Here is a 12,358-nt window from a genome sequence, read left to right as displayed (position 1 = left end):
CATTAAGTTATGAATATATTTATGTTACTATATAACATTAAAATGTTAGAGTGATATTTTAAAGTCTACTAAAGTTAAAGCAAAAGCATTGGCCAAATATCTGTTGAAACATTCTTTTGGCTTCTATTTAAAAAAAAAAAAAACAATTGCAGTTTTCAAAACCGCTACATCAGAATTTAATGATATAGAAACTGGAGAGCTATGCCATAGAAAATGAAAGGGGAAAAAATTCTCAAAACCACTTCAACAGATTGAACAACTTATGATTGATGCACTCAACTAACAGAAAAGCTTCAGCACCCAGAGTCAATGCCATAGGGATTTTAGTGCAAAACAAAAATCTAATGTGATAAGTGATTCTTGCAATGATCAGCAGACAATGGGATTTTCTCTGTTTTCATTTTATTTTCACAATAGGCATCTCTTATGCATACTCATCAAAGTAAACATTTGTCCTTTGAATTACAATATAATCTATAGTTGTAGTGGGCTTATTTTGTCTTCATTCAAAATAGATTTTTTTGTTGGCACTAATGTCACTTTTATAATTCAAAATGTTTGAGCACTTTCTTTATATAATCAATTTTAAAATTGTTAAGTATGGGGTTTGGAGATACAGCTTAAGGCTGCCTGCTTTTGTAGAAACTCCAGTTTCGATCTTCAACATCCCCTGAATTTTCACTATTCTCATATGAATGACCTCTCTTTCCTCCACAAGCACTGTATGCTTATGTGGCACAGATATGGGTGTAGAAAAAAACAACTGTACACATTACATAAATGAATGAATATTTTAAAAATAATAAATATATGCCAGGCAGTGGTGGTGCACATCATTAATGCCAGCACTCAGGAGACAGAGACAGGTGGATCGCTGTGAGTTTGTGGCCAGCCTGGTCTACAAAGTGAGTCCAGGTTAGCCAAGGCTACACAAAGAATCCCTGTCTCAAAAAACCAAAAACAAACAAACAAACAAATAAATAAATATACATGCTCAGTTACATAATGAAAACCCTCTCTAATCCATAAGTTCATGTTTATTATATTTATAAAATTCTGACATATTCATTAACATTTCAAGTTAATTTTAAGATATGTTACCCTTCTGTTTTTAGTGGTAAGTTCATCTATAGTGGCGTTATTATATTGGTGTTATTAATATTAAAATTTAGTTTGAGTTTGCTAACACTGTGGAGCCTTTGGATACTAAACTGTTAAACTAAAATATAAATTTAAAATAATATTAATTCTTCTGAAACGTAGGAATGTTAAAGTAAAATTATTGATGTATTCATTTGTAAAAATCCATTTAATATTTAATATGAAGATCATATCATATATGATATGATATAAAACAATTCAATTATTCTAAAAACCATTTGATCAAACATGATGAAAAGTAAATTTTGTTTAAAGCGATTGTGTCAAGGTGACAGGCATCAGCCATGATGAGATTATTAGAAACTTCCACCTGCACAAAGATAAGCAATAAAGAGGAGAAGTACTAATGTAGAATTATTTGATAGCTGTACCAGGACAATTTGAAAGGAAAATCATCTAAGTGACAAGGAGAATTCTGGAAATAGGCTGGGCACTTTTAAGTCAATCCTATGGTTCACACATTCTTTTGCTTTAAATGGGTAAGTCCTGAGTCTTACTAAATGCAAAAATACACATTGCAATCACACCTATTTCATATACCACATATTATTTATATACATGAATAAAATATTAAGATGTATATGTAAAAGTCCTTTGAGAGAGTCAATAAAAGCTGTTAGGTTAAGCCAAGGACAATACAGGCGGTAAACCTTAAGCCCCTACCCAGATCTAGCCAATGGACAGAACACTCTCCACAGTAGAGTGGAGAGTGGGATACTACTTTCTCACATACTCTGGTGCCTCACCTTTGATCATGTCCCCTAGACGGGGAGACCTGGTGGCACTCAGAGGAAGGACAGCAGGTTACCAAGAAGAGACTTGATACCCTATGAGCATATACAGGAGGAGGTAACCCCCCTCAGGAACAGTCATAGGGGAGGGGAATAAGGGGAAATTGGGAGGGAGGGAAGACTGGGAGGATACAAGGGATGGGATAACCATTGAGATGTAACAAGAATAAATTAATAAAGGAGGAAAAAATTATGAAACATTAAAAAAAAAGCTGTTTGTTATCAAAATCAAATAATGGTTTGACTTGAATCTTATCTAAAGTATTAGTGGTCAACAATTAATGAAAAAAATTTCTTTTTTACTAAATGGCTTAGATGAATAGCTAAAATATTAACATATTTCTTACCACAAAAACACTGTTATCTAAGGATAATAATTTTCATAATTTTGCATTTGTCTGAATGTGCATGTATTCATAGCTCTAAGCTATTTGTCTCTAGTATACATTCAAATATAAGTCACACATTTCAAAACACAAATTCATTTAGTCACCACAGATGTACTGCTGTCATACTACTTCTGTGTCATCTGTTTCTATAAGGCAAGCGATCTTTTCTTATGCTATTTATTTCTTATATATTTAGAGAATGCTTTGTTGATGGGAGTGATTAGTTTTGAGGAAAACATTTATTTTTCTCTTGCTTCTTTAGACTGACTTGGTTTGATGTGTAATGAATACTAGCTTTCATGCAATTGTGATCAATTTATTTTACATACCTACAGAGAAGTCCATTTGAAATAAGAGGGTTTTCAATGATTTCCTATTATGTACCATTTTCTGTGTACATAGTTACATACTTATTTGGGACTCCTTTGAATTTTTAGTGATGTTAATACAATCTTAATACTGTTCCTTCCTAAGCATATGATTCAAAATTAATTTTTCCTCATCTTTGGATCAGCTTTCATCATGCAAAATGTTCTCAGCTTCAGTGCAGGAGGGGATTTCATAACTTCGTCTTAAAGACATGTTTGTAGCATTGTAATTTGACTCCTATACTTAGTTCATATCTATATGATTACAATTTATTTCTTTTAGCATTTTGTTTTATGATTTACATTTATTTAATTTGTTTTTTGTTTTTTTTGAAGGTAAACAAATCTTTTTATTTTTTCTTAGCTTTTCTTTTTTTATTCTCATTTTTTATTAATTTATTCATATTACATCTCAGTTGTTAGCCCATCCCTTGTATCCTCCCATTCCTCCCTCCCTCCCACTTCCCCCCTACTCTCCTCCCCATGTCTGTGCCTGTACCTCCTCCCCCTGTATATGCTCATAGGGTATCAAGTCTCTTCTTGGTGACCTATTATTTTTCTGAGTGCCACCAGGCGTCTCCATCCAAGGGACAAGGTCAAATTTCATTTGTTTTTATTTAAGTACTTAGAGGGCTTTTATCATCAGACCTAATTGTAGTCTTTTGGCTTTTTGCAGTTTATAGGTATCTTTTTTATTTGTTTTTGTTTTGTCCTAATTTTGATGAATTTTTTGTATTAGTTCACCATTATCTTGGCACTAGTATTCTAGCTTACACGATAATTTCTGGCATGAGAAATATGTGGTATATACACTTTAAAATATTGTATAATGATATAAGTTGTTTAGTGTTACTTATAAAAAATTACTGTGAAAATACTTTAGTAACTTGCTATGTAACATTGCTTTTATTTGTCTTATGTTTTTTTCACAGTATAAATGTTTTAAATCAAAATATACTACTATATTACATTATTACAATCTATTCTGATGATAGTTGAATTATTCTACTGTAGAGATTGCATTTGGATTTACTAACCCACATATGAAAGAGCTGTACCACTTTATTCAAACCTATCCCTTGATAAATTATCATGATAATTATCATCTCAAATGGTATTATAATTTTTATTTCCAGAGAATATTTCAGTCAAAGAACTTAAATATAGATTTTTCATGATAAAATTTCATAACTTTATTTTTGACTTGATTATTTTTGTATAATGTCAACTTTTCTTTGCATTTTCTTAATATTTAGTTTTATTTTGACATCAGCAGCTTGAATTTAATATTCACAGTCATGTATATTCTGTTTTTGGTTTTCAGAATGACTTGGACATATATAATTGCAACAATATATGTAAATATATTTTTATTTCTTCATCTGAGACTTCTCTGTTATCTTTCTAGGTTGCTACCCTTCCATATTCTTTCTCTCAGTATTTTCCATTATCTAAATTCTCTATTTTTTCTTTCTTTTCTTTAAGCACTATGATAGATATATTTAAGCACAACTGTATTCTTCCTATGATATGAATCTTCAATAAATTCATGTTTTAAGAACTGTTGTCACTATTTATTTCAATCACAATATCTCCAGCTTCATTTTGAAAAATGAATATTTTATGTAAAAAGTGAATTATTTCTGTATATAAAGCTGATATTAAACTTTAAGACAAAGAATCCTATTACAGATGCACAATAGCACTAACGACCTTGGGAAATCTTCTTGAAATCATGATTGAAATAATTTCATATTAAGATTTATTGTCCATGGAGACAGTTTTATAAGGCAACCTTCATTCTTGATAGATAAAATCTATGATTTTTAATATTTCCCTTCTAAAATCATGCTGGCAAATTGTGCTTCTTAGTTTATTATTCTCTTACAAGGTTTCATAGCCAGGATTAACCACTTTTTAGAGTATATTTTTACAAACAACAACAAATGAACTTAAGTGTGCTATGACTCCATAGCTTCTCATTTCTGGAAACATATTAAGACAATGTTTTGATTAGTTTTTAACTTTTAACACATTAATATATTTTGTTTGAATACATAGTATCTATAAAACATTTACATAATATATTGTTCAGATGAGAGTTAGACTAGAAACAAAGAAAACAATACTTATCTAATCCAATACCATGGTCAATGGCATCCATTACTGCAAAGTGATGTTCCTCTCTGGAAATCACATATAATATAATCCACAGCTGTCCTTTGTTTAGCTGTTGCTTAAAATCATAGTGTTTTTTACTGTTGATTTCCGATAATTCTTACGTCTGCTATTTAATTTGTTGTCAGAAGTAAGGTACAAATATAGAATAGGAAATAGTTTAAATGTAGAAAACCTATCCAATTTATAACTATAGTTTTTAAGTTTATTCTTTTTTCAAAAGATTTTACTTTTTTAGCATATGCATATATTATTGCATGTAAATAAAAAGGACATACAGCATGGAGAACCACAAAAAAAATCAGGGATTATATGAATGTTACATTCATGTTGTTTTGGCTATTTGTATTTGACAACATTTTAGAGGATATCTTTTGTATCTTGGCGATTCTAAAATTTGAATGAAAGTCAGTATCTATCATATCTCATCTCTGTTGAATTAAAACATCCATCTAGAGCTAGAAACATCTTAGTCCCTAAATAGTTAAGATTAATGTTAAATTTATTCTTTTTTTCTTTTTTTCTTTTTTTGCTTACTGATTTTTTAAAAAATTTTTATTATTAATTTATTCTTGTTACATCTCAATGGTTATCCCATCCCTTGTATCCTCCCATTCTTCCCTCCCTCCCATTTTCCCCTTATTCCCCTTCCTTATGACTGTTACTGAGGATGCTTTTATCTCTGTAAGTTCCAGTCCGTGTTTGCTTTTAAGAAGTGGTAGGACAGTTACAGGACAGCTTTTAGTCATTACTGATTCAGATTCCTTTTCTAAGGCAGTTAGAGGAAAAAGTGGAGAAGAGCCTGGGACACATAAGCACAGGAAATAACTTCCTGAACAGTACACCAACAGCCCAGGCCTTAATGTCAACAATTAATAAATGGGACCTCATGAGGCTGAGAAGCTTCTGTAAGGCAGGAGACACTGTCAGTAGAACAAAGTGACAGCCTACAGACTGGGAAAAGATCTTCACCAACTCTTCATCTGACAAAGTTTTAATATCCAAAATATATAAAGAACTCAAGAAGTTAAATGTATTCTTATTGAAATAATTCACCATGGTAAAGATTCCATAGAAGTTCAAAAGGTTCACAAGAACCTTTATTATAATTCTGGTGTTTTCGCATACTTGCTGGTACTCAGTCTACGCATACATCCACCAGCCTTGCTCTCTATAGTAATTGCTAACATGGCTGTGACCTATGCTCAACACATAGAAATGTGCTTTCCTTTTTCTAAGGAATATAAGGCACAAGGACTACTACAACATGTAGATTGTATCACCCTATATAAATAGCCTAGATGCTACTTAGTCTATATAGAAGTGCTTTGTTTTTATGCAGATGTTCTACCATTTCATGTGAAGAACTTAACTACCCAGGTTTTAGTATCATGGTCTTAGAGTCAGTGTTCTACAGATGCCAAAGGAAAACAATTCACCAAGATGAAGATTCAGCACAAATTCCAAAGGTTTACAAGACCCTCAATGTCTAATAAAGAGGTACATTTTTCAAAAGTTTATTAAATAAGGTTAATGATGAGAATACTGAAGGAAAAAGCACATTAACACTTCATGAAATAAATAAATTAGAACTTAAGTGTAGAATTCAAAATAAAAACAAGGCCTTACTGTTTATAATGACGTTTCCAGGCTTGAGTCCTCATCACTTACTTGGCTTCTGCATGCATGAGCATCTGTCTGGGCTCCATTTATTTATTTTTTTCTCATAACACCAATTCCATTTTGTAAGATACCACAGTAGTGTATCTATGCAGTCCTTGTATTTTATCATAATACTATTTTGATAACCTTTTCAGCTTAATAAAATAATGTTCATCTTTTTTTTTAATTTGCCATCAAATGAAAATTTTGAAAGAGACATTGTCCAAAAGTTAGTGTCGTTCTTTGGTGTATTCAAGATTTATAACTCACATCTAGCTCCCATTTGAACTGCTATGTTTCATCATGAGAAATATTTGTGATAAAATGTTGGCTTTTAAATTGTATCCATGTCTGTGAGCATACCATCCTAAATTTTATTTAAGAGATGACAGAGAAAAAAAAAAGCATAGTTTAATTTCCTCTGACTCTGAAGAACTTCATACATAATATCTGATAAAATTTTATTAGTTTAAATTACAGTGACCTTTTCATCAAATTTCACTATTATTCACATTTTTTCATATTGGATATACCATACAGAATTTGCTAAAAATTGACTCTGTTGAATCGGAGGGAATCGAAATAAATATTTTAAACATTTTTCATATAAAGCAAACAGCCTTCTTATCACAAAATGTTAACTGAAACTTATTATGGGATATTGATAGTGGTTAATAATCTCGCTGTCTGCATTGCTATTCCCTCCCACAGCCCCCTCTTCTCGCTTCCTTTTTTGCTGAAGTAAGGTCTTAGATTTCACCCCATCTCCTTCAAAATCATAGCATTTCTACTACCTCATCTTCCTGAATGCACGGTTACATATGTGAGCCAGCATGCTCATCAGAATATTTGCATTTTATTAATGAGGTGCACCATAAGCCATACTTATTATAAATTACTAGGAGGAGTTGATTTTACAAAAAAAGTCATGTGTTTTACAGTTTTTATTATTGCTAAGATTTTTTTGAGTCATAAGGCATACATTTCAATAGTCAGGATTATAAGTAAAAACAAAATTTATACATAAATTTATAACATTACGTATTTTATTATATAAACCTGGATATATTATTTATATATAATACAGAATTCCACATCTACGTAAACATATGCACACGTAGACACATAGTCTTTTTTTGTAACCGAGGCTGGCCTTAACTCATGATCTTCTTGACTCAGAATCAGTACTGTACACAATAGGATTGGCTTTCTAGATCGATTTGAATGAGAAAACCCTCTACAGAACAATATAATGTAGAAAGTCTTTCATTAAGACTACCTTCCCAAGTAATTGCAGAATTTGTCTACCATATATTTTAAGCCTGGTATCATAAGGTATAACATTTCAAATAGATAAGACTTAGTCTTTTGTTTTTAATAATGGTCAAGTTAATTGAGTTTATTAAAGAAATGTGTGGCAAAAAAAGAGTGAAACAAAAAAGAAAAAGAGATATGTTCACTAATGTTCTTTTCTTTGAATGGGGCACTTCATATAGAATATGATATGCATGAAACAAATCTAAAGTATAGTTTACATCATTTGTTTAATCAAATAAGATAATTTTGGCTATTTCTATTAAGGTATGTTATTCACAATCAGAGAATATAAAACTAGTTGTTTTTTATTTCAAATCTGTCACATTATTTTTTGTGAAAGATAAGTACCTAAAAGTGTAATGAATAGTGAAAATGTGAAAACATAAATGAAACTCACTGCTTTAAAATGGCCATCATAACGATGTAGAAATGTGCATTGATTTGTACGGAGTTTGGTACTGGGGAAATATTTATATATGTAGTTACAGTAATCTAACATTGCATACTTTTGTTTATAGTTCTATTAGAGGAAATAGTTGTTTAAAATCATCTTTAAAAGTATCTCTACATTACCCATTATCCTTAACTCTAAACAAATTATTCTGCACAAGATTTATTTGCAGTATCTATTTTGTTTGTAAAAATTCAGCATCTATTAATATATTTCATTATCTCATGTATTGCTGAAAGGTAGTGAATGTAGATAATTCTTTAAAAACTTAATAAAACTAATTTTTAAATACAAATCTACTTTCTATTTCAGGTCTTTTTGGCTGAATACTCAGGACCTCTGCTAATATACCTTCTCTTTTACTTGAGGTGCTCATACATTTATGATGTGAAAGAGAGCTCTAGACAGCCCCGACATCCTGTAGTACAGTAAGTGACACCTGGGAGACACAAAAGTGACAGATGAACTGTTAATTATGATGGTACTACTTTTCTGTAATTAGATTATCGGGGTTTTTTGTAGCGTTTTAAATTATAACTTATTCAGGTTACACCCTGATAGTTATCCTCTCATTTGTATTCTCCTGTTCCCACCCTCCCTCCCTCCTCAGTTCTACCCCCCTCCACTATAGTTAAAAGAACCAGAAACTAGAGTAGATTGAACATTTGAAAAAGTGCATCTTAGCCCTAGTTATAGGATAACAGCTATTCACCTTCTGATCACATACATGGTTGAGTCACAGAGACACCTAACAACAGGAAAGAATATTAAACGATACAGCTTAACACTGGAAATCTTAAAAAAAAAAATTCAAGATCCATAGTATAAGTAGTAGAATCATTACTAAGTCATAGAGATTTTATATAACGGAGTTGAAAGGCCTGGAATGATGGAGCACACCTCTAGCTCCAGCACTTGGTGCAGGCAGAGGAAAGATGGTGTCTGTGAGTTCAGATTTTATATGAGTACCACTACAGGCAAGCTACATGGACTGACCCTGTCTACGGTCTCAAAAAAAAAGAAACAAATTTTCTTTCTGGAAAACCACTAATTTGGATGATGCAGGTGAAATGGGAGGGCCAAGAGAATCCAGAAGCCCAGCCATAGGAGACCTCTATACTTTCCTTGGAGGATTCTGCAGCAGTTTTATGGCCTAAGGTCAAGACTAAGTTGAAGACAGGAAGTTCATTCTTGTCACCAAGCTGGGCCACCTGGTCAAGGATGTGAAACTCAAGTCCCAGGAGATCTACCATTTCTCTGTGCCCACTATGGAATCTGAGATTACTAACTTTGTCGTAAAGTTTATAAAGAGCAGGCCAGTGCAGAAGCAGCTTTGGGCTTGCTAGCTGACCAGGTTCAATGCTGTTGTGGCTGATTGAGGACTACAATGGTCATGTTGGTCTTAGTGTGAGGTGTTCCCAGGAGGTAGCCATGGCCATCTGAAAGGCAACTATCTTAGCCAAGCTGCCCATCATCCCTGTGTGGAGAGACTACTTGGAGAACAATTGAGAAACCGTACTCTATACAAGGCAAGATTATAAGCCACTGTGTCTCTGTGCTTGTAGCTGTCGACAGAGGCACTGGCAATGTCTCAGATCATGTGCCCAAGAAGCTTTTGCTGATAGCCTATGCTTTTCACTGTTACACATCATCCAGGGGGTGCACTTTGTCACAGTCAGCTTTGTTGGTACCTCAAAAACTTACACTTGGACCTCAGATCTCAGACCTCTGACCTCAGAAAAGAGACTGAGTTCACTAATTTCTTTATCAGGAATTCACTGATCATCTGTGAAAACCCACATCAGAGTCTGTATTCAGCTGTGACTACCTCATAAATGTTTTTATATGTGAAAAATAAAGTGTATTAAGTCTGTTAAAATAATAAACTTGAATATTCATATATGTTAATATTATATCATATAATCTTAAACCGAGGACCTTCCTTAGCAAGCAAGTAGTGCCCTTGTAAATATTGGGCTGAGTCCCCACTGAACTATAATCCATGTATTTTATTTCATGATAAGATACAAACCAGTTTGCATTTTCCTAAGTCCCAAATGGTTAGTGGTAGATCAATTAGGAATAGCAAACAATGTCAAACAACAAACAATGTAAGTCAGGGAATTCAAAATATGAAAATGTATTTAAACCTATAAAGTTGAGAGTTATTCAAACAATTAGCACTGTTACATAAGGAGATTTTTTTAAAAGTTATAACTATAAAAGTTTTACTGGATATTAGCTAGTACTTGAATATGACTGATTTTTTTAAAGCACTGTAACAGTTATCAAAACATGCCCCATAGCTGTGGTGGTTAGCCTGGTATGCAAACAACACATACTTTAATCTCTCTGCAAATTTATCTCCATGCCTCTCAGAAGACACACACTTTAAGAAACTTACTCCTGAACACTTTACATCCTAATGATGTTATACATAGTATAATTTTCATATTTAATTTCAAAACAGATCTTTCTGAGTAATTTTGTAAGCAGAATAAAGTTGGGCTTGTTATTGAAAAAAAAGAAAGGGGGTATAAATATTCAAAATACCACATTAAAATGTTTAAAATATTTATTCTCGGCCTTTTGGTTAAGATCAAGTGTAAAAATGTGACACACAGAAAAAGAAAGTCAAACTTTAAATTATGTGAACTAAAAATATCCCACGTGAATTAAGAAAAAAAGAACATTGAGGTCCTGTGAACACTGTATTAAAGATAACGAATTTGATCCTCACTTTTCCTTCTCATCACAGACACTGAGGTGCATCCATGCTGAGGAGTTCTTATACTGATGCCCACTGGACTTTTTCACACAAATTGCTCAATCATGCCATTACAAATTCTCAATTCCCTCTCTTCTCAATTACTGAGATTTCAAGCATGACATCAATATTTCTCACTCAAAGAGACAATTCTAGTTACTTCCAAAAAGTTTGGCTTGCTTTTAAACAATTTATCAATTTATTTTTAATTATTTGTTTGTCTGGTTTTGGTTTTGGTTTTTTGTTTGTTTGTTTGTTTATGTTTTTGAAACAGGGTTTCTCTGAGTAGCCTTGGCTGTCCTGGACTCACTTTTTAGATCAGGTTGGCATCGAACTCACAGAGATCTCTTTGCCTCTACCTCCCTGAGTTCTGGTATTACAGGAATGAACTACTATTCCTGGCCTAGTTTATTGTTTTTAAACCACGTTACTGTGATCATTTTGAAATGTTTTCATAATGTTGTTTTTATTTTCTATGATAAGAGAACCAACACTTTCTAATTCTTTCTGAACTCCTGCTGGCTGCTCAGCTCAGGTGTTCTAGATCAAACTCCTCTCCAAATTAACTAACTAAAAATGGCTTCTTTTACCTTCTGGCTGATTTGTTCCGTGTGGCCTCAAACCAATTCTGGGAATATTTTTCAACCTTCTGGCCTTTTCTTATTCTCTGGTTCATTCTGTCTTCACTTGTGTCTAGTTTAATCTCTCTGCCACACGTCTGTAAAACCATCCTGGTTAAAAAAAAAAAAAAAAAAAAAAAGAAAAAGAAAAAGAAAAAAACTCCCAGAAAAAAAAAAGAGAACAAAAATGCACTTCTTCTATCTCCATGAGCTGTTCTTACAAAGCATCTCCTTCCCATCCTGTTCCCATGAGAATTGGGCATATCCTATTTTTGACTCATTCTGTCAAATATTTCTCTGATTCAGACTCTGTCCCTCAATTCAAAATGTCACTTTGAAACATGGCTGCTTCCTTCTGAAAACTAACACTAATTTCATTGTTTGGGATTAAAGGTTTTAACTAAAGGCGTGTCTGTATTCCAGCCATATCCTATTGTAATTCAGTGTGGGTCTGTATTCCAGCTGTAATAAATAGACCTAAAAAGTCAATGAATGGGATTTTTTTTTTTTGCCATAGCAGGCATGCTGGTGGAATCAAATTCTTCTATGTCCCCCTCCCTTCTGTTTAACCTAAAAACTGCACATAGTTTGTTACAATAGAGACAATTATCAGTCTCATAAACTCAACCCTTCAAATGTCCTTATGGACAGCCA

At 32.7% G+C, this 12,358-nt stretch overlaps 1 protein-coding gene across 2 annotated transcripts in view; it reads left to right on the top strand.

Annotated features, from left to right (window-relative positions):
- Positions 1–12,358, top strand: part of TECRL (trans-2,3-enoyl-CoA reductase like) — an 81,831-nt gene that overhangs the window by 52,007 nt on the left and 17,466 nt on the right. For both annotated transcript variants that reach the window (XM_084758427.1, XM_084758426.1), the window contains exon 5: positions 8,630–8,745. In XM_084758427.1, coding sequence (XP_084614553.1) covers positions 8,630–8,745 — 116 coding nt within the window. The remainder of the gene's footprint in view (positions 1–8,629; positions 8,746–12,358) is intronic.

This window comes from Acomys minous (assembly GCF_964271855.1).
Source record: "Acomys minous genome assembly, chromosome: 15".
Classification (NCBI taxonomy): domain Eukaryota; kingdom Metazoa; phylum Chordata; class Mammalia; order Rodentia; family Muridae; genus Acomys; species Acomys minous.
Note: the sequence above shows the minus strand (reverse complement) of the source record. Positions and strands in the feature narration are given on the sequence as shown.